The sequence below is a fragment of the Muscardinus avellanarius genome (genome assembly GCF_963383645.1).
Source record: "Muscardinus avellanarius genome assembly, chromosome: 2".
Lineage (NCBI taxonomy): Eukaryota > Metazoa > Chordata > Mammalia > Rodentia > Gliridae > Muscardinus > Muscardinus avellanarius.
The window spans coordinates 40,272,574-40,296,873 of NC_137787.1; the positions used below are offsets into that span (position 1 = coordinate 40,272,574).

The following is a 24,300-nucleotide window of genomic DNA, read 5'->3' on the forward strand; positions in this document are numbered from 1 at the left end:
GATAATATCAATTATCAACACTTTACCAACATCTTTACCAACTCGTCTCAATAAATATTCTAGGTATGTAAGAGATAATAAAGGATATATTTCAAGAATTAAATAAAAATATATAGAACCTACTTCTAAGATAAAAAGTTAGATGTAGAAATGACATAACTAATGTATTACAGGGATTTTCAATAGTAGTAAAAGTATATCAGAAAGTTCCATATAAGCTGGGCATGGTGGCACACATGTACTACCAGTTTGGAAGGCTGAGACAGGAGGATAGCAGGTGCAAGGAGAGCCTCAGCAGTACAGCTAGACCTAGCAGGACTTGATTTCATAGACAAAAAATAAAAAGAGCTGGAGATAGCAAAAAGGCAGAATTCCCCTGGATTTAATCCCCAATATCACACACACAAAAATAGAGAAAATGACTATAGATTATACTATAGTCTATTTGTATTTGGAGTCTATTTTTAAAATTTGGCTAAGAAAACCCATCTCCAATCAAATACCTACAACTTATTTATATGTGATTGGTGATTTATTTTCCACTGTTTGAGCTATTTAAAAATCTATTTTAGGCCAGAATTATCCCAGAATTTCTCTGTGAAGTAATATAAAAATAAAGTTTTCACCAAGTCATGGGTTTGTGGTTTTGCATCACATTAATTATAAGTTTTGGTATAAGGGTACTCCTGGATTTAATATCTAATATTGTTATTTATTAATTGTGAAATATTGGGGAATTACTTAACCTTTTCAAGTTTATTTGCTATACTTAAGAGTAGGAATTTTTGATGAGGATTATTATAAAAATGTAAGCTAAAGGAATAAAATGAATGATATTCACTTTGTACACTGCAAGTACTTAGTAAATATTTGTTAAACGATTGTTTCTCAATAATACTATCCTAGACTATTAATAGTATAAAACATGTTTGCAGCTCTCTGTTTATATGAATAAACAAACAGAAGGAAACTAACATTAAATGTCTCCATGTTAAAAACTAGGCAATTTCCATATATCTGTATTTAATTTTCACAATAATCCTGTTGTGTAAGTGTGAATACTTTTCTTACATAATGCAGGGAAAAACTGATGGTCAAGACCTGAAATAATTTGCTCAAGATCAAACAGGGGTAGATTTAATATAGGATCCATGTTCTTTCAATTAAATTGCAAGTGTAAAGAGAAAGCTAAATCATTTTCAACAAGTTTGAGTGTTACACTTTGTTTAGTTTTATTTCTTCTTATGGGCAATATTTGTTTTTTATTATGCATTTAGACAACTAAAAATAAAACTAAAAGGCACCGTGTTTATTTTATATGACTTCGTATTCTTTTCCATATTTATATTTGCAAATATTTTACATATATACTTATAATTAGTGTGTTTGTATATAAAGTAATTCATAGAATATATATTTTACATTCTATTTCATATATTCCCACATGTCAATTCTGCTATATACTAAGTATATTTGACAGACACACACCATTTTGCTACATTGATATTCTATGAACTGTCTTAGGTCAGGCTAAACTTCTAATAGCATTCACAATTAGAAATAAAGTATATGCGCTTTATCAAAGACGATATTAAACCTGGTTCTATGGTACATAGGTTTACATAACATTTGTGATCAGATTTTGTAAATCAGATCATTAATAAAACAATTCTGACCTGTAAGAGAAGAGTAGGGGAAGAGAGTGGGATTTTTTTTCCTACCTGCATATTCTCTCTCATGTCTATGGCTTCTCGTAGGGGATGAACTGCTATTTTGAAGATGTCATCTATGGTTTTAAGACCAACATTCCTGAGCATGGTATATTCCCGAACTTTCTTCCCCATTCTCACGGAAAGGCTGCGTTTCTGTGCCTTTCCTCCTCCACTTCGATTGGTTATTGCTATGTGAACAAAAAGGGTCACATGCTCCATGATGTCCCCCACGAAGGAGCGCAGGGGAACATGCCGATATCCAGGCTGCAAACATTCAAAAGGTATCGTGTACTGCCCTATAAACTCATCCCCGATGTAGTCATCATCCAGAACCACAAAACGGATCATTGCCAGCTCAGGGAGGTTTACTTGAAATTCAAAAGTTTCATCAAAAATCGGATTATCACTGTTTTGCTGCACTGTTTTAGTTCTTTGTTCAGAACAGTCTGCTGGAATTCCGTGGATCTCTATACATACATAGGGATCTATGACATCTCCTTTGGCACAAGCTCCCTTGGGCTTTGGGAAATTCTGACCACTGATGATCTTAATATGAAGAACCAGAGGAGACACCCCGGGTACGATGCCCTTGGTGTTTGCACTGAAGTAAGAAACTTCATCTCTCATGACAGATGGCCTTAGAACATAACCACACCCTCCATTTTGAAGAAACCAGCCTGTGTGAAGGTCCATCATTGGACCCGGAGTCTGAAAATTCATTGCCACAATCTGGCAGCCACAGTTCCAAAAGTCCTGCGGGTTCAAGTTACTGGAATCGATCCGCATGGCACTTGGATAGATTCTTGATAAGAACTTCTTATTATAATTTACAAAATCTTCTGGGTATTCGTTCGCAATTCGGCTGGCCTCTGTTTCACTAAATGAACAAATTTCCCAATAGTTTTGGCTTTTCATAGACAGTTCAAAATCCCTGTACTGAACAGATTTACAAATGGACACCAAATCAGAGAGCTCTCTACAGAGCCAGACCTGCTTCTGGTCTCCATTGTAGTCTACCGACATCCTCCGAGACATCTCAGCTTCTTCATCTTCATCAGTGACTTCTCCTTCTAATACATCTGAATCGGGGGGCAATTTCTTTCCTTTAATAATGATCATTCTTTTTAATTTTTCGGGTGATGGGAGGTAGGATTCTGATGGCAAAGGTGCTTCGGTATAGAGTTTGTTGCCAAAGACCTTTTTCATCTGTTGAACCATTACCTTCTGCTGTGGGAGGGAGCAGTGGTTCCCCAAGCAAAGAATGAGGGGGTACTCAGAAGCCACAAAGGCGAACTTATTTATCACCTCTATGACACTACGAAAGGACACATGTGTCGTCATGTTATTTCTATTGCAAAGGATTGGCTCATTATCAGAACCGTCGCTTACGTCAAGCTCTATGCTACGACAGCCCATTTTCAAAGCTCGGACATACCCATTGATATCAGCCGGGCCCCTGAACTGGTCTTCAATCAGATAGGTGTTATGAGAGGCATTGATGTAATAGTGGGATAAGGGCTGGGTCATATCTTGGGAAACCTTCTTTTGCTCAGGATCAAAAATGTCACATTCTGGTGACAATAAGTACTGGGTAAAGCCATCAATTGCAAGGAACCCTTTTTGGCGCCCCTCCTCTGAAAGTTCGTATCTCCTGATGATGTCTAAGCACATATCCTCAGTGATGTGGGAGACTCCTTGTTCGGCTTCTAAAAAGAGCATGAGGTCATTGGCATCCAAATATTCTTTGTTTTTAGATATCTGTACAAGTAAGAAATAGACTTCTGGCCTGGTGCAAAGTTCACAAAAAGCCTCGCAAAATTCCTCTTCTGTCACTCGGGTGGTTAGTTTTTCTTTGCTCTTCTGGATCTCTTTAAACTTTAACCGGATCTTGGATTCCTTCAGGGTAGGGTTGAGTTGCTTTATTAACTCTACAGAAGTGTCTTCCAACATGATCCCATTGCCATCAATATCTGCTGCTTCAAACACCGTTTTCAACCACATGAACCTTGGGGTGTTTTGGTCACCCTCCATGAAATCAAGGGGTTGCTTGCTACGAGAAACCAGGTACCGTAACCCGGACACCCAGATGTTTGCTACATCTGCTGAGTTGGCAACTAAGTCCAGCGACTCATAGTTTTCCCCGTGGAGAATAGAGAAGGCACAGTCTTCGCAAATCTGGTCAGCGAGGCCATTGTTTCTGAATGTTTCTGTGTTCTTCCCCAGTCTGATCTCCTTTATGGCAGAAATATCAAGCTTGGCTTTCTCGAGGTCCTTCTTGGAGGGCTCCCAGCGAAGGGCCTGAAGGTCTGTGTCCAGCGTAAAGAAGCGGTTGTAAATGCGAGAATTCGGCCGGACCTTTTTCAGCTCACAGCCAGCCTGCATGAAGCTGATGCAGTCGTGGGCACTGCTGATTTTCTTTTCTGATGGCATACTGCTGAAAGACACCGTTTTCTTTCTTCCGCTGCATTTTTGGTTTGAAGGATCCTGGAAAACAATTTGAAAAGAATGAGTCGCTATCATCTAGAAAATAAGTTCAGTTTCACTCTGTGGATTCCTCAAACTCCATTCAGATAGTATGATTATTTGAACAGAGGCTCACCTAAAATGTATCTTTTCAGTCTTTCAGGAAAGAGGAATTGCTAAGAGAGTAGATATTATTAGGCTCTGAAACTTATTTTTAAATGTTCAAGTGCCTGCAATGCCCTTTGAAGTAAAATCCACCATTAAGAACAGATCACTTTTATTTGTTAGAGCAGATTCCTTAATGAGTAATGTGTACATGTATGCCTCTACCATCTTGCACCCCATTAATATGTATGACTACAATGCACCAACAAAAAATAATTTCTATCAAAAGAGCATCAGATTTAATCACTCAGACTAGTAGATCCTAAGAAGATTAAATAAGGCTTGTGGATGCTTCTTCTTTTTTTAGTATATTTAGGCTTTCTCATTTATAGTCCCTGCTAAAATAAAATATAGTCTCTGTCCACGGTATCTGTCACAGCCAATTCACTTACATTGAACATCTGACCAATGCCACCTGAAACGATATTTCTCTATACTTTTCTCTGTTTAGACCTCACACTCAGCCCAACAAGGAACTTACCGCTCAATTTAACATTATCAATACAAATATTTCTCCCAAGGAAAAATTTCTCAAAGAACCTTAATGCATTTTTTTTTTGGTGGTACTGGGGTTCCTGGACCCCTTCTATCTCCAGGCTACATTCCCAGACCTATTTTTACATTTTTTTATTTGGAAACAGGGTCTCCTGAGCCAGCACGCGCAGCTGGCTTCGAACCTGCGTGATCCTCCTGTCTCTGCCTCCCAAGTGCGGGGATTACACGCGTGCGCCACCACGCCCAGCTTAATGCATGTTTTTTAGTATCAGTTTTAGAAGCATACCAAAGAGGCAGCAAAGTGTAGGGTCCAAAGGGCAGCAGAAACAACTAATCTCAAGTTGCAATTCTTCCACTACTAGATACATGACCTTGGATCAGTCACTTAACTATCTTGAGTCCTAATTTCTCCTTTTCAAGTAGGAATTGGTCATCTTCACACATAAATACAGTGTTATTGTGAGACTCAAAAGAGAACATGCTCATGACTATTCTTCTCAAACTCTAGGTTCTTACAGGTTATTTCTCTAAGGAAGAAGAGTATGTTTTCATACACCTGCCTCCTGTAGGAACATCAGCAGACACTGGCCAGAATATTGGGAGTTAGAAAGAGGTCAATTCATCTTTGACTTCTGAAGAGTAAAAATAAATCTTCAGTGATAAATTGAAAATAGTTTAAAAACAACCCATATTACTGTTTTCAACTATGAAAAATATAACCAAAGTGATGTGCCTTCTCTTTCTCTGTAGAATTTCTTCTCTGAGTCCTCATTTAATTGGTCTTGCCTATAAGCCTGCCTAGCCAATGATTCAAGAAAGGTTGGGTGATTTATTATTCAACTGGCTAAAACCCTGCCTGTGAAAAGGAAAGAAAATTTGCTTTAGTTATGGGATATTGGTAGGATGATTTATTAACTTGAATATATATCAGATCTTCAAGTGACAAAGATATAAATTACCCAATTTAGATTACAGAATATTGCCTCTTCATGCCCAGGCATTTGACAACTTAGCTCCTGCTTTTCCAGAGAGTTGTTATTTTTAATTATCCCACAGTGGTCAATTTCCTCATCCTCAAGTTAGAAAACAACTAAAAATCTTCCATTTATAGGTACATGCTCTATCAGGACACATTTAAATTCATCACAACCTACACACTCAAAAATGTCAAATGTTTTGTGTGTATTTTCCCTCACTCTCAAAGCAGACACCTAATGGTGCTGCTTAAATGGGATTAATCTCTCAAGTAAAATAAAGAGGGAAACTGAATTGTGATGGCAAAATACTGTGACTCAGCTTTTTAAGCTAACCATTTGACTTGCCTTTTACACTAATGAGAGCTTTCATATCAAATAATTATAGTTATATATTAGAAGATCATGTTCCAAACAATTATTGTCAGCAGAATTATAAAACCTCCAATAACAAACCTCAAGTGGGAAAACAGTCCTGGTCCTGGTGCGTGCATGGTTCTGCTGCCCCACGCACCCTAGTACAATAGCCTTCTCAAGTCTAACCTCTTCTTGTGACTTGATGCTGCTTATTTATGAGAACAAAACTGCTGTTGTCACAATGGCTTTCTCTGATAAGCCTCTCTTCTTTCTCATGGCATCTCCTTAAATCAAGACTTTCTCTCTCAGTAAGACAACCCCTTAACAGATAAATGTTTTCTATCAAGCCTGGGAAAGAATTCACCTGACCCATACATCTTGCTTTGACCTGCAATTCCAACCTGATTATAAAACTTATCCCAAAATGTCTTAAAACTTGAAGTTTGTGTGAAAAATATGACTTTTAGGTTATCATCTCAAAAAGTACAAAATCCAAAGTTATTATAAGTCCCTAAATGAGCCAAAAAAAAAAAAAAAGAAAACTGGTCAAAACATGTTTGAACAAGTAATTAGCTTATCTGGTGATGATGAGAGCCAGGATCATTATTATTAAAATGTGCTGGAAAAGTTTCAGGGCTCTAATATTTCTCTAGTTTTGCCATAGAGAAAGAAACTGTGTGGACTCAGCAATCACATTGTCCTATCAATGGTCCCGCCTCACCCTGGCTTTGGCCGTTGGGAGGAGGGAGACGGAAAGGGCGTTTCAGTGGACAGAGAGGCTGGAAGACTTCAAACCTCCTATACATTTTCAAAACCAAGCCTCTTGGCCACAGCATTGCACCCCACACCTGTATTCCCCTCTGGAGATCAAGAAGATCCTAGCAGATTTGTGGTATGGGGTGGGAACTGTGGGAGGGAGGGTTAACACACTGAGAAAAAGGAAGTCTTGGTTATGAATCCTTTTGTTGATAAAAAAAAAAAAATACAATGGCATGAGAGTGAATCCATTACAGTTATCTATATATTGGGAAGATTGATTCCTTGAACAGGTTTCACCAGAAACCAGGTTTATTATCAGTTCAGGTGTGCCGTTCTCAGCTTCTAGCTAATAAATGATTGAATTGACTCTAATGGGTATACTTGCTTTCTAGGAGATTTGTATAAAGGAGATTCTTCAGGTTTTTTTTTTTTAAAGCCAACTTCCCTCACTCTGAATGGAGGCAAGAGGCTAAAGACCCCATTCTTCACCCCTCACTCTTTCCCTCAAGTTTCTTGTAGAGCAGTATACAAGAAAAAATATTGAAATTTATTGGGATGAATATCACACTGTGACACTACTGTTCCCTAAAGTAAAGGCTGGCCTCAGATTCTAGTGGAGTATAATAATTAGATATTGGGCTCAAGGCTTTTAATTTTCTATCATTCTGTGTTTATGTTTTCAAATGATCACTTTCCATGAAAGGATTACATTTAAACAAGTTACATAATAAGACAAATAAACCACACTGGGTTTATATGACTCTTGAATAATTCCAGATAATACTTCACATTTTGGATCCACTATCTTCTTAAATACAATCAGTATTGATAAAGAACTTGATCATCAAAATTGAGAAGAATCTCAGCCGGGCGTGGTGGTGCACACTTGTAATCTCCGCGCTTGGGAGGCGGAGACAGGAGGATCGCGCAGGTTCGAAGCCAGCTTTGCTGGCTTAAGAGACCCTGTTTCCAAATAAAAAAATATAAAATAGGTCTGAGAGTGTAGCCCGGAGGTAGAAGGGTGCCATCCCCAGTACCATAAAAAAAATTGAGAAGAATCTCATAAACTAGTAAAGCAAGAGACAAATGTTTTACTCATTTATTCAAACAATACAAGATGTCAATTCATCCATTAATATTATTTCTAGTATGTTCATATTATAAAAATAATTTCTATGTAATCTCTTGCCCTAATGACTGATTTTTAATCTTAAAAAATACTTTGAAATACTAGGAGAAAACTGGCCAAATACTGTTTTGTTTTTATTTTCTACAACAATATTGTTTAGACACTGTTAGTAACATGATACCAATTGTGATTTAATGAGACTCTTTCTTATATTAACAAAGATTTTTAGCTCCTTTAACGTATTTTATTAAACTAAAATTGGAAAATATTCAAATAAGCTAATAACTTGCTTCCTTGAGTTCCCATTGGTATTTGCTATCTCTGAATCCAACAAGGCTGAACATGCTGTAATTTCCTTGACAGAACTCAATGGCCAAAATCATTATCCTCACAACACACTGATAAGCCCCAGAGAAACTCTGCTTATTCAGTACAAGCCCAGCTTTGAGTCTCATTCATGAAAAAATTAAATTATTTCAAAATAATAATTTCAGAATAAAGTATACTGGAGTGACAGAAAATTGTGAATGTACTTATCACTATAGAATTTTACACTTAAAATTTATTAAAGTGGTAAATTTTGTTATATATATTTTATCACACATGAGAAATGTATGCTGAAGCATTAAACAAAAAATAAAAGTGAGTAAAGGAAACATAAGTAAGGAGTAGAGTGGCCCCAGATGAGAGTGGAACAACAGGTAAAAGCAGAGAATAATCCTGGAGAAGGATTTCAAAAAATGTTGGCTTGACTGATTTGAGTGGATCGTCAGGAATGGAATTCAATTCTAATGCACACACTTTCCATGTCCAATGCATTCATGCCCACACACCCTTCCATGTTTGGCAATTAGATCATCTAGGGAAATTCTGTTCTTCCACATAAGGCCTAGGAGGTGGAGGAAGAGGAGCATCACTGTATCTGTTGCCTTCACAATTCAGGTGTAGTTATGATATATAACCATGAGGAGTAGCTACAGCTTCTTTTAAGCTCTGTGAACCATGGACTTTCCCTGGTAGCTCCCTATATCAAATTGGTAAGAAGATAAAAAGCTATTTTATTATCTATAAACAACAGTCATTCTCTACACCATTGTATAAGTCAACAGATTTATAGGCAATGCTAAGTTCATGCGTGCACAGATCTCTTGACAAATTAGCTTTTATACCCATATTTAATATTACATTTAATTTATAAAGATGATCCATTTAATGAAATGTACTAGTGGCTTCTTCTTTAGAAAACAGAGACAGACATAGAGACAGAGATGAAATACTAATTAAAATATAGGTGGTCACCTTCTAAATTTTGTACAACTTCTCTTAAATTATTTCTTTACTTGAAAGCAAAAAATAATTGATGGTCTACAGGTGAAGCTGGGGAACAATTATAGAAGAGTCCACTTCAAGGTGGTTTCTTGGTGCCATTTATTTGTTGAACAGAGGAATCTCACTGGACATTAGGAAATGACTCTGAATGAAAGTAATTGTTTCAAGCTCCTCTGCATAGTTTCTATTCAGTTAGGGGTTTTGTGCAAGGATGTCTCTTATACATGTCTCCTGAGTTCTTTCAACTACAACATTCTAAACAAAATTTCATATAAGACATCACACAAGTGATTTTTTTCTTTAAAAATTCATGAAACTTAGCTGGCCACGTTGGAGCACCTTGTAATCCCAGTACTTGAGAGGCTTGAGACAGGAAGATTGCAGGTTAGAAGCCAGCCTAAGCAACTTAGTGAGGCCCTCCACAACTTAGTGAGACCCTGTTTAAAAATTTAAAAATAAAAATAAAATTTGGCTGGGAGTATAACTCATAGGAAGAACACCCATAAATTCAATCCTCAGTCTCTCTCACACACACACACACACACACACACACACACACACACACACACTATGAGACCTAATATGAATGCTGCTAGAAATAAATGCTATCACTCTTTAAATTTTTATAGCCGGTGAAATTTGTAAAAAACTAAATAATAGAAAATCATCAAACTTATTAACTGAGTGAAGAATGCTTCAAAATGAACATTCAAAAGGCAAAATTATGGCCAGGTATGGTGGCGCACTCTTGTAATCCCTGCGCTTGGGAGGCGAAACAAGAGGATGACGCAGGTTCGAAGCCAGCCTTTCTGGCTTAAGAGACCCTGTTTCAAATTAAAAATATATATAAAAAATAGGTGTCTGGTAGTGTAGCCTGGAGGTAGAAGGGTTTCCAGGAACTCCAGTACCACCAAAAAAAAAGGCAAAATTATTAAAATCTAATGAAAATCACTGAGTTTTCCTTGTAGATAAGTCCCCATAGAGAGAATTAATGTCTGTTACACTTGTTTGGAATTTTTATCCTTTTTAAATAAGGAAATTGAAGTCCATGGGCATGAAGAGACCTGGTTAGTGAAAACAGGCAGATGATGGCTTAGAAGCTCACATTTACAGATGTCCAGTTTATTCCACTGTTCCATTGATTCGTGATATTGCTGTTTTCTCAACAGCATCATGACACAAGCCTTACAATTGTTTTCAGTGAAACCTCACTGGCTTTCTAGTCTCAATTTTTCTTTCCCTTTAAGTCCACAAGCATAGATGTTCTTTGATGGAGTAACAGCATTCCTGGGAAGACCTTGATACTCACTTGTTATAGAATGTTCTCTGAAGACTTCATTTATTGGTGTTTTGAGTTGACATAGTTAAGTCATGAGGGTTGTAATCTCTTCAGTAGACAAATAAATTGGATTTATCTGGTTGATAACCTGGGTGGTGGGTGTGGCTGGAGAAAGTGGGTCCCTGGGGTGTGGCCTTAGGGACTGTGCTTGTGTCTTTGTTTATTTGCTCCCTCTCTTGCTTTCAGCCATCCATCATGATGTGAGGAGCAGGGCCCATGTACTCTCTCTCTCTTTCAATCTGCTTCCCATTGCCATGCTATATGATCCATAGATCCTGGCCTCACATAGACTGAACCCCAAATCTCCAAGAAAATGTGAACAAAACAAATCTTCCTTCCTCTATGTTGTGTGGTCAGGTCTTTTGGATTATAGCAATGAGAATGTTGACTTGAGAATGTTGACTGAGACAAACTTTAATCTCACCAGTCTCCTTTTGAAACCTTTACAATCGGCTACTCTGAAGACAGTTTTCTGGGATGTTAACACCCCTTATTTCTAGTCAACAACATGACCTTTTTCATTAATCCATCTGCTATATGTATTGTGTAGTTTCATTAGTATTGCATCTTAGCAGGCCCAATATGAACCAAATGAGGTATTTGCTAATGAAAGTCATCTGACAATTATTCAGTGGTCTCTGAGGAATGACTTGTTTGTATCATTCCTGGTCTTTCAAAACAGATCTCCTCCTGATACTCAAAGACACCATATTTAAAATTAATCAAAAGCCATATGTGGTGGTGCACACTTGATTTTTTTTATTTACTTATATTTATGATGATGATGATGATGATGATGATGATGATGATGATGATGATAGTTCTGGGGTTCCTGGAAACCCTTCTACATCCGGGCTACACTCTCAGACCTATTTTTATGTTTTTATTTGGAAACAGGGTCTCTTAAGCCAGCAAGGCTGGCTTCAAACCTATGCAATCCTCCTGTCTCTGTCTCCCAAGCACGGGAATTCCAAAAGTGCACCACCATGCCCGGCATGTGGTGCACACTTTATAATTCCAGCATTTGGGAGGCTGTGACAGGAGGATCGCGGTTTGCAGACAGCCTCAGCTACTTAGTGAAGCCCTGTGCAACTTATTGAGACCCTGTTTCAAATAAAGAATAAAAAATAAAGCTAGGGGTATAGCTCAGAGGTAGAATGCCCCTGGGTTCCATCCCTAGTACCACAAATCATCATCATCATCATCATCATCATCATCATCATCATCAGTTGCCTTGTGACTCATAGGTGCCAAGAACCAAGTGGGACTAGAAACTGAGATATGACTGTGTCCTTCCTCAGGACATCCCTGGCACAGCAAGGCCTAGGAATCCTGGCTAAGCTTATGCTAGAACCTACTTTGTTCTATCTGATGTGAGGATTAGTCAGAGGTTGGCTCTTTACCAAAAAAAAAAAAAAGTCATCTCTTTAAAAAATAAACCATAGTGGTGAATGTCTAAATCTTTGCTTTTAATACCTACATTGCTAATATAGGTATTATATATATTATATTGCTTATATATCTTTCAGTGTATTGTTATAGACATTAAATGTAATATCCCAATTATTTCATAAGTTTAAGAAACTTCATCAGAAATTGGTATATAATTGAGTAGGCCTTCAAATCTATGCATATTTTTTAATTCTAATTAATGTTCCACATTTATTTAAATTATTTTGTTTGAAAAAATTAAAATACTGCCAGGTGTAGTGGCGCATGCCTGTAATCCCAGTACTTGGGAGGCTGAGACAGGAGGATTGCACAGGTTCAAAGCCAGCCTCAGCTACTTAGTGAGGTTCTCAGCAACTTAGTGAGATCCTGTTTCAAAATAAAATATAAAATAGGTCAGGGGTGTATCCCGAATATAGAGGGCCCTGAGTTCCATCCCCAGGACCACACACACAAGAAAAATTAAAATGTCAACAGGAATGGAACATTGAAAATGGCTGGAGGTATAGCTTGGAAATAAAATACTCCTTGGTTAAATCCAAAGTACCAACCAAACACACACACACACACACACACACACACACACACACACACACAAACACACACAGTGTATATCTTAAAATAGACCCTTTCTAGAGCTTTTATTAAGTCTTTTATAACTTTTATTAAGTCTTTTATTAACTCTAAAGTTAAATTATTTAAACTACCCAATTCAATATTTCTTCTGCACTAAATCTTTCAAAGCAACCTCTGAGCTCTCTATAACATATATTCCTTAACTATAAATAAATAAAATAGAATTTCAATTCTTTTGACCAAAGTGCTATGTGTAAACATATTCTTGATATTTTTCTCTTATGATAGTAATGGAATATGCTCTTTGGGACTAGTTACCATAGAAATATAAAAGCTTTGGATCAAGTGGCCAACTTGACTTGAACATCAAGATGAATCTGATTAAAGGTTTCAAGTTTTACCCATAACTTCCGGAATGGTTTAAAACCATCTAACACTTTAATCCTGATTGCATTACCTCTGATTAACTGAACATCAGCATCTGTCCATGTGCAAGGAACAGATGGCTGATCTCAGGGAATGAGTATTCTCAGCACGGAGACTCCTTTAGGGTGAATTCTCCCTCCTGGCCCCATTGATACTTAGCAAAGGCTCCATGGTCAAAGCAGAAAAAAAATTTTAATTTAAATAAATGAAAAAGGAAACTATAAGATAATAAAATTCAAAGTCCATAAATACTATACTGATGAAATCATTGAAATGATTAAATTTCTCTTCCCCAAAGTATTAGATTAGTAGGGATTAGTAAATTTTACTCACAATCACTGCCTATTTGTGTGATTTTGTGCCAAACACAGTTCTGTCTTTGTCTTTTGTTTTTACTTGTCAAAAACAATGTAATAATTCCTGGCCTAATTCACAGGGTCATGTCAAGGATAAAAGGAAATGAAGCATACTAAAGCACTTAGAATAGCATGACTACCACCTGGTAGAGTTCCAAAGCCGTGAGTTATAGCTATATCTCACCTATGAATACAAGAAAAATACAGTAGTGTGTTAAAAGAACAACAAATTCTTCAAAAAGTTAGGTTTATTCCAGGAACATAGAAATGGATCAACAGTAGGCAATCCATCAATGTAATTCAATAAATTAATAGGTCAAAAGAGAAAAGATAGGCCAAAGAGAAAAGCCTTGAATAACTATAACTTCCCCAAAGACACTTGGTAAAATATATCAATTCTTAACAAAACATTCAGTAAAATGCAAACAAAAAATGTCCTTAACATGATCAAAAACCTTTTAAAACCCTAGAAAAAAATGTGTTATAAATTAGTGAAGATTTAGAAGCATTCTCATTAAAATAAAAACAAGACAAAAAAACTCTACTTACTTATCCTATATTTAACATAATTTTAAATAGCTAAGCCAAAACAATGATTTAAGGATAAGTATAAAATGTAAAAAGAAGATGACAGATCATCATTACATGCAAATAACAATTATTTATCTAGAGGAAATAACAATTATTTATCTAGAGGATCTAAAAATATCAATGTTTATAATGCCAAAATGCAACATAGATATAGAAAAATTAATAGCCATCTTATATACCAACTTGTCTCTAAATACAATGGCAGAGGTGAGAGGAATCCCATTCAAATTAACAAACAGACATCACTAGGGGAGGAGTGAACTTAACAATTTAGAGAGTTAAATTTAGAGAGTTTTATTTTACTTAAAAAGGAAAGACCAAATAAATAAAAACACAAAAAATACTAGAGATATAATACTTGCAAAATTTAAAGTCTATTAATTACTGGACAAGTACAAAATGATTATAATGAAAATCCAATGGACTTGAATCAAGGGAGAAGCATTTTAAATAACAAAAGAAAGAATATATCATTCAAGTGTTTGTATTGAAAAAATCGCCATTCATTTAAATGTATGCTTTGTGTCAGACAAAAAAATAATACAGTATGTTAAAAAATACAAGCCGGGCATGGTTGCATACGCTTGTAATCTCCGTGCTTGGGAGGCTGAGACAGGAGGATCGCACAGGTTCGAAGCCAGCCTCAGCTACTTAGTGAGGCTCTCAGGAACTTAGTGAGACCCTGTTTCCAAATAAAATATAAAATAGTTCTGGGATGCCTAAATTCATATTTAACCCCTATATGGGAAAATATTTGGTATATGCTTAATTTTTTAAAAGTTTACAAATTAATTTTGGTTAAGACAGATATACAAAATTATTTTTTTAGCCAGGCATGGTGGTGCACACTTGTAAACCCCGCGCTTGGGAGGCAGAGACAGGAGGATCACACAGGTTTGAAGCCAGCCTCGCTGGCTTAAGAGACCCTGTTTCCAAATAAAACATAAAATAGGTCTGGGAGTGTAGTGCGAAAGTAGAAGGATTCCATCCCCAGTACCACAAAAAAAAAACTATATTTTTGTTTAGAAAATATATGAAAAGTGCTCAAACATTAAAAGCTATGTGCATATTTACACATATATAAACACAAATAAAATTATGATTTTTGTCTTGAATTATCAAAGCTTAAACATGTGTGACTGTAGAAAAAATAGAAATTTTTAAACAAAGATGTTGAATATAAACTGGTACAATTTTTCTGGAAGGCAAAGTGATAATATGCTTGAAAACATTAAAGATGCACTGATGGATTCAGCAATATCACCTTAGAAATGTTTATAAATTTTTAAAGAAATACTTGAACAAATGGGAAAATATATAAGTGCAAGATGGTTTGGTCCAGTTTTATTTTTAAAAGTGGAATAAACTATTAAACTAAACACCTATTCCCAATGAAGACTGGTAAAATAAATTACAGTACACCCTGAAATAGGATTCTATACATCCCTTAAATGGGTGACATACATGTATGAATCTTAGATACTGTAAGTAACAAAAGAACACCCATAGTATAAATAAAGCACATAGTTTATATATGACCTGTCTGGAAGGGTATATTCCAATTGATAATAGTAGTTATTTCTAAGGGGAAAGGAAGCAAAATTGTAGAATTTTTTCTCTGTACTGCTCCATTTATTTTTTCAGTTAGCATACATTATGAGATAGATATGGGATACTAAAGATATTCCATATTAAAGATAACTAAAAATAGTTCTACAATTACCACATTCATTATTGAAAACATGGACTTTATATAGATAATTAACATCTGTATTTCTATGGCTTATTTGTAGTATTACTAAAACAGTTAAAACTTCAAAGTTCATGAGTTGTTTTTAATTAAAATGATTACACTGAATTTTTTTACTTAAGTACAATTTGTAAATGTTTATTGTTCATAGGAATACAGTATGGCAAAATAGGCCCTAAAAATCATGAGGAACCTTTTATATTTTTAAAAATTTCAGGCTATTAGTATAATTGTAATTCTATCCTTGAAGGAACCTAGTATTTTATCATGATTATTAATGCCTATTAATTGTACAATGGGTTTTAGTGTTTCATTCCCATACATACATATATTGTGCTTTGTATCTACCTCCCTGTAACCCTCTCCCACTGTCTCCACTCTCCTCCTTTACCCCAGTCCTCTTCCCTTTCCCTAATAGCATGACAAACCTTTGACATGGAAACTATTTTAGAATCTGATGCTTTAGAACTACCTGCTTCAGGTAACCTTCATGAGAAGAATGTCCAAAGTACAATCCCTTTTCATAATGTATCTGTGAAATTAGTCTCATAAGTATTTAAGCAATCAATTTAAATGATTGCATAGTGTGTCTCCACTTCATTCAAACTCTTTCTACCTCTAAGCTTCGAGAGTAGATCTAAGGGAATGAATGTTCTCCAGAGGAGGAAAAGGAGATTAAACTGAGCTTGCCTCACTAGTTATTTAAATCAATTTCATTTCAGCTAAATGCACTCCACTGATAATGAGATTCAAATCTGATGTATTAAATTAAGACCTACATATATCTCAGAGAAATTGGACTCCATAAGAATTCCATCTAGCTTACAAGGACTTTAATCTTTCAGAGTATACATCCTAATTATAAAAATTTCAACCATAATCCTCAAACAGAGTGCTATCGTAAACGTTCTCTATCAGGTAGCCTTGTCCCACCCTTTCATTTTCACATTAGAGACATGACTACCAATTTGCCTTTGCATTTTGTCCCCCTCAGCATACTCCCAACTCTTCAGAAAATATATTATAGTACTATAAAAAGTCTTCCATTGTTTTCCTTCATTTTTTCAATTACAGCTATAGATTCCTCTGTGTGTGTGTGTGTGTGTGTGTGTGTGCGCGCGCATGTGTGATACTGGGGATGGAACCCCGGGGGCATACTACCTCCAAGCTACACCCCCAGGCCTATTTTTTATTCTTTATTTTGAAACAGGGTCTCACTGAGTTGCAAAGGGCCTCACTAAGTAGCTGAGGCTGTCTACGAACCACAATCCCCCTGTCTCAGCCTCCCAAATGCTGGGATTACGAGCGTGCACCACCACACCTAGATGATTCCCTTCTTTAATAGAGGTTTCTATCTAAACTCAACTAATCCCATCCACAGAAAATTTCTGTCCATCCCTGTCATTTCAAACATACTTCTGCCAACTGTATTCTCTACATTTAACTTGTGAATCTTAGGACATCGAATCAATAACATCAATATTCCACCTGGAATGTAGCTTACATAGCAAATGTTTTTCTACACCATTTTTTCCACTCTCAGGAAAAAGAATGATTGTCAATATACTTAAGCAAATCAAAACTGCTCAGTGGCCACCAGGACTGCTACCTCATCAGAATATAATCTGCAGCATGAGAATAAAATCAGAAAGAAACAGGAAATAGTAACTAGATGATAAATGCTATTATATTCCACGTGAGTTGAAGCCAAAGCCAACTCCAGTCAAAATATTAACATTCAATTCTGGTACACACTCTTTTTAAGTGTTGGATTACTTCATTTAGGAAAAAAAAGAAAAGAAAACCTTGCCAGGTGGCTTGCATTCTTGGCACTAAAAAGAGTTTACAGAATCCTATGAAATTTGAAATAGTTATGCTTGCTCATCTTAGCAGTTTTAAAAATGAGGTGAACATCACAACCTTGTGCAGCTTGTGCAGAACTATAAATTAACACATACAGTTCTCTAGACTGTCAATTTGTTGAAACACAAAGATATTTAACACACAATCTTAGTTGTGGGGATTCTTTTATTACATAATCTTATATTTTACTAAAGGGCTTTGAATTCCCATTTGTTGATGAAACTGACTGGCACAACCGCTGAGAGAAGAAATTTCTAATACATATACTAATAGCCTCTAAAAGGATATTTTCTCCCCAGGAGTGTGAATTCCATAGTGTAGAAATAAAGAAAGATATTCAAATTACAGATTTTTCTTTAGTACTTAATCATGAAAGGATCTTGGGCAGCAAGGGTTCCAAGCCATGCTGGGTCAATTAAATTAAACTTGTTTCAAAATAATGCTTCATCCTCTAGATCTCATTTAAATTATCGGTAAAAGGAATATTAAAGTCATTTGTTACCATAGAACTGGTAGAATGACAGGGGAATAAAGTACTTAATGAAATCATTTATAATCTATAATCATGTTCCTTAAAGCAACATTCCCACTAAACACTTTACAATGAAAAGGTATAGTAATTTACAAATAGCTTAGGCACTAATCTCTAATTAATCTCTTGGAAAGAGACTTGACACCTCAGCATATTTAAACTTGGTTAGCACTGCTATCAGGGAAGCTTGTAAAAAATTTAAAAGAAAATCCATAATGAATTCACTCCACTTACTTACTTTCATATTACCATCCCTAGGTGGCTTCTTCATAACAACTTGTGTAAATTGAGGGAAGGTGACACCTAGTTCTATCTATGAGAGTAACTATGTTCATTATTATTTTAAAAACCTCCTATGCTCATTTTTTTTAAAAAGTTCAAATAAGCAGAGTAAACACATCCCACATTTCTAAGAAACTTTATACCTTTTAAAGGGCTTCCATATTTGTTTGCTCATGAGATCTCTATAAGATTTTAAAGATGAGAAAATCCAGGACATTAGGAGACTAAATTATGTGCCAAAAACATAAATCAGTGGAATAGTTAGATGCCAAACCACATATTCCTGTTCCCGGTTGAATTTCTTCCCATAAGCTTACAGGACGTCTGCATTTTACTGCTATATTGTTGTAGTTCCAGTATATTTTCTCGCCTTTTACCATGGTATGGAATGCAAGTCTTACAACTATTGAATCTTAGGAGCTGTCTCACTCATTATCTCCTCCCAATAGTGTTGTATCACTTGGCAAAAAAATGCCCCCCATCAGAATATGGAAAGCTCATGACTACAGATATTTGACATTCTTCCAATGTATAAAGCACTTGTACTTGAGTACAAGGCACTCAGCTGGGTGCACAGTGGATGCACCTGTAGTAGAAAAATACATTAAAAGACACAGGTAATTAAAAACTAATACAGCATATTCCACAGAGAATTTCTTAGTTTTCCTCTTAGATCAAAGGAATGTATCTATATCATGGAATGTATATCATAGAATATCCAGGCACTTATACTGAGTACAAGGCACTGGGCTGGGCATACAGTAGATGTACTGTAATGACACACGTAGTAGAAAGATACATTAAAAGATAATTGTGCCGGGCGTGGTGTCACACACTTGTAATTCTAGTACTTGGGAGGCTGAGAGGAGGATCTGGGTTTCCAACCAGCCTCAGCTAGTTAGTGAGGCCCTCCACAGCCTAGTGAGACCCTGTTTCAAAATAAAGAATAAAATTGGGCTGGGGATGTAGCTCAGAGGTAAGATGCCCCTGGGTTCAATCTTCAGTACTGCAAAAATTAAATAAATAAGTAAATAAATAAGTAAATAAATAAATAAATAAGATAATTGCCAGCCAGGTGTGGTGACACAAGCTTCTTGACAGCCTCGGCTACTTAGCGAAGCCCTTCGAAACTCAGTGAGACCCTGTTTCAAAAATAAAAGGACTAAAAAATAGGGCTGGGGTATAGCTCAGAGGTAAAAATGCCTCTGGGTCTATCCCCAGTACCGCAAAAAAAAAAAAAAGAAAGAAAAAAAAAGATAATTGCCTAACACAGGTAATTAAAAACTAAGAAATCCTCTGAAGGAAAACATAGGTAGAGAGGAGCTAGTTTAAATTAGGGTACAATTCCTTGGGTCTAAGGAACTTATATTTAAGCTAGGCAAATTGCCAGCTAACAGTGTGGAAAACTCCATGCAGAAGAAATAACAGAGGAAGATTTCAAGGCCACTACACTAAAGGCACGCCTTTGGAGCAATGAACAGTAAGAGGAGAAAAAAGTGAGCTGGAGGGTCAGACTGGTGGGGACAGAGGAGCTCTGAACGCCATTTTAGGAAAATCTGGAATTTAGCTTATGGAGGTTTTAAGGAAAAGAGTTAAAATTCTTACATTCTCCATATTTATTTAGCTGCTAAACAGTGGGTTTGGTGATATAAAGGGGATAGCACTGAGATTGCAGGAGAGATCAGTGCATGGTAAGCTATGAGGAGAACAAGAGAAAAATAGTTTTTTTGAGGACCTATGGATGGGTTGGATTGGGGACAAAGAGGAGAGGGAGAAAGGTCTACCATGCATGAAGCCCAGATGTCTGATTTGAGCAACTGAGAAGCTGAAGGAGTCACTTGCAGACAAAGAGAGGACCAGAGATAAGAGAAGCTTTGTGAATGGCTCTGGAGTATTTGAAATGCAATGCAAATAAGGAAATAGATCCAGGATAGACATCTGGATACAAGATATATATTGAGGATTTAGGTAGGAACTGTCAGATTATTAGCTGTATCTGAAACTATAGGACCGAATGAAACAGTGTAAGGAGAGAAGAGTGCCTAGCACTGATCTTCAGTAACATATAACAATTTGAATTCAGTTAGAAGAAGACATGTCAACAAAGAAGATGGAAATAAAAGCTGAAGCAGCAGGAGGAAACTATAAGAGGATGCTGTCGTGACAGCTAAGAGAACATTGCAAGAAGGCAAGGGTGGTCATCAGTGTAAATGGCAGGAAAAAAATTTAGTGAGATGAAGAAAGGTGTCTACTAGGATATATATATATATATATATATATATATATATATATATATTTACTAGGTAATATATATATTTACTATATATATTTACTAGGTGTTATATATTATAATATATAATATATTATATGTTTATATAATATATATTATTATAATATATAATATATTTATATTTATATAATATATATTATTATAATATATAATATAATATAATAATATAAATGCTACTGCTGACCTAAGAGGTTTATCAGTGGAGAGATGAAGTGGTGGTTGTGGAGAGCAGAAAGTAGTAAACAATGAATATGTGGAGAATGGTTGATGAAAATGTGGCTGAAAAGCAGAGTTAAGAGATAAGGCAATGGATGGAGAAGGACATGAATCAATAGAGGCTGATTATCTGTTTTTGCTTTTGTACCAAGTGGGAAAAATCAGGGCAACTGAAGATAAAGGCAAAGAAGGGACAACTGAAGAGGGGATCAGAGCTCATCCATCTTTGATAATAGAAATCCTTCCTCCATTGTAATAGGAAAGAAGAAAAGGATGACTGCAGCCATCAGCGGGTGGCAGGAAGGAGTCATGGTAAAATAGAAGAGGTCTTACCTGGTGGCTTCTGTTTTATCTCTTTATTTCTCAAAATCCACAATAACCAAATCATGAAATCAACCTCGGTGTCCATCAACAGATGAATGGATTACAAAATTATGGAACATACACAGGATGAAATTTTACTAAGCAATAAAAAATATCATTTGCAGGAAAATGAATGGACTTGGAGAACATTAAAATAAGTGAGATTAGCCAGTTACAAAAAGGGAATGCTCATGTTCTCTCTCATATGCAGAAGCTAAAGAGCTATCAGGATATAAGAGGGACTTTAGATAATGGAGAAGAAACCCTAGTGGAGGGTGTAGGGGAGGGGGGAGAAGAATTAATCAAGGAAACACTTTCACTGACATTATACACAGATGTGAAATTATCAGTATCAGTCTTGATGTGGTGGGGAAGGGGAAAAGTGGGGAGGAAGCTGGGGACCAAGTGCTATGTGCATGTGTCCCTATCACACTGACCTTAATTATGATGTGAGACTATAATGCACCAATAAAAGTATATAAAATTTCCCTGAAACTGCTGGGAATAAAGAAAACTATAGAAAATGGGTTTCCTCTGGGCTCTAAGAAGGGAAGAGATAAGTCTGCACCCACTGGTGCCCATCTTGATCTCATCTGGAAGCAACCCCAAGAAACAAGGAGCCCAGGGTTCCTGATGGCATTTTGTTGCCCTGAATTCAGCAGATACTCCCTGACTTATCAGTTAATTGGCCAGTACCTCTTTTTCTGCTTGAGATAAGATGAGCTGAATTGTAACATCAGCAAGCAAAGGCATCCTGACTGAAGATCCCTGAGACAACCAGAGAGTGCCTTCCTACAGAAATGAGTACCCGGCATTGACTGCAAGTTATAGAGAATTTATAGTGACATCAGTAACTTCAGGGTTTCCACTAAATTAATCCCATTCATTCCTCTCTCTCTCTCTCTCTCTCTCTCTCTCTCTCTCTCTCTCTCTATCTCTCTCTATCTCTATCTCTATCTCTATCTCTACCTCTATCTCTATCTCATCCTGGGGACTGAACCCAAGGCATCCTACCTTTAAGCTATATCTCAGCCCTATTTTATTATTTGTTTACTTTCTTTTTGCAGTACTGAGGATTGAACTCAGGGTCATTTTACCTCTGAGCTACACCCCCAGCCCAATATTTTATTCTTTATTTTGAAACAGTGTCTCACAAAGTTGTAGAGGGCCTCACTAAGTAGCTGAGGCTGGCTGCGAGCCCAGATCCTCCTGTTTCAGCCTCCCAAGTACTGAGATTACAAGTGTGCACCAACACGCCTGCCTTATTTTAATTTTTTGAAACAGGGTCTCGCTAGGTTGATGAGAGAGATAAAATGCCCCTAGCTTAATTCCCCAATAGAAAAAAGTCATATCCTTTGAAAATGTCACCCATAATACAGAACTCTCTAATACTTAGTATAATTAGAAATTTGATATAACTGCTACTGTTATATAATTAAAAATGAATTGTTATTTAAAAACTAAATTGTTTTTAACAAGCTGTCTCTGATTTAAATTTAAATGTTAAGAAGGCATAATATAAAGTCCCTGGATGTCTTGTTAATGCCCAAACTGGCAAACAACAAATTAAAATATGCCTTTCTTCTAAGACTATATCCAAAATGAGGCAGAGAATGATATTTTCATACAGTCTAATCAAGGGAAAACAGACCCTATTCGTTCTATTAAATTATTTAACAACCCAAACATATGCAATCCTTAATTGTCCATGAAACAAATCATTTTCTGTCTTCTCTTTCAATGGCAATAAAGCAAACATTTGCAGGTGCGCAATCGGCATTTGCCGGTGCTCCGGCAGCGTCCTCGCATAAAGCCAAATAATAGACCCTTTTATGAACGACAAAAGAAACATACACAAACAGGATGAAAAATGAGTCATTTATACATCAAATATTTGGAGAGGTTTTAAAAACTATTCCAAAGGATATGGGGGAAAACCTTTTTTTTTTAACCATGATTCTAAAGGTAAATAACTTACTCATTTTTATTATATTTCATCAAACTGAGATTTATCAAGCAATTGTTGGAGAGAACACTGTAAGAATTAGATTACCAAGATTTCCACTTAAATTTTTCTTTACTCATTTGGACTCAAAAAGTGATTTGTTGTACCCATCCTGGATTGAGAGTATCTTTGGATTGTAGAAGCTTTTAAACCAAAGAAGGAAGATTTTTAACAAAGTCTCCAAAAATTTTCTGGCAAGGTAACACCTAAGTCAATCCAGAAAGAAATGGCCTCGAAGAAGCCATTTCTTTATTGATCTGACTCCCTAAAAACCCCTTCTTCCTCCATATGATTGGTGAGCAGCTCTCTGTCCTAATCTGAGAGGATACTGAGCATGTCCAACACTCTCTCCAGTGCGGTCCCTGCGGTCAACATGTGTGCAGGCGCATCATCTTTGTTCTTGAGCACCAAACCTTTGCTGCTCTCCTCAGCATCATTTTGCATTTAAAAATATTAGTGCCTTGCATCTTCCTCGTGGATCCTATTTTGAAGCTTCTACACAGATACAAGCACAGAACCAATCATTTTACTTACCTGCACAAATCATTTGTGGTGAGACCAGGACTAAATGCAGTGAAAAATGGGTCTAAGGCTCCCAGGCATGGTACTTTACATATCCAATATGATGTATATGACACGAGTGCTGCCGTATTTATCATATGTAGAGTAAACAAATTTTTCTAGAGCTATGTTTTATTGCTGTCACTATGCTATTTTTGTCCCTGGCTTTTGGGCTTGGTGGGGCTCCGTTCATTCTGAATACTTAAATAGGCAAATCTGTCCATTCTAAAGTATGCTACAAATAATAAAAATCCTCCATGTGGGTAGACTTTGGAACAGAAACAATAATACTGTTGTCTGTGTGTTGCAGAAAGAAGT

At 36.3% G+C, this 24,300-nt stretch overlaps 1 protein-coding gene across 1 annotated transcript in view; it reads right to left on the minus strand.

Moving 5' to 3' along the window:
- PLCL1 (phospholipase C like 1 (inactive)) overlaps nucleotides 1–24,300 on the minus strand; it is a gene marked incomplete at both ends in the record, with an annotated part of 356,295 nt that overhangs the window by 73,173 nt on the left and 258,822 nt on the right. The window contains one exon of the mRNA XM_080689964.1: nucleotides 1,722–4,196. Within this exon, the coding sequence (XP_080546090.1) occupies nucleotides 1,722–4,196 (2,475 nt within the window). The remainder of the gene's footprint in view (nucleotides 1–1,721; nucleotides 4,197–24,300) is intronic.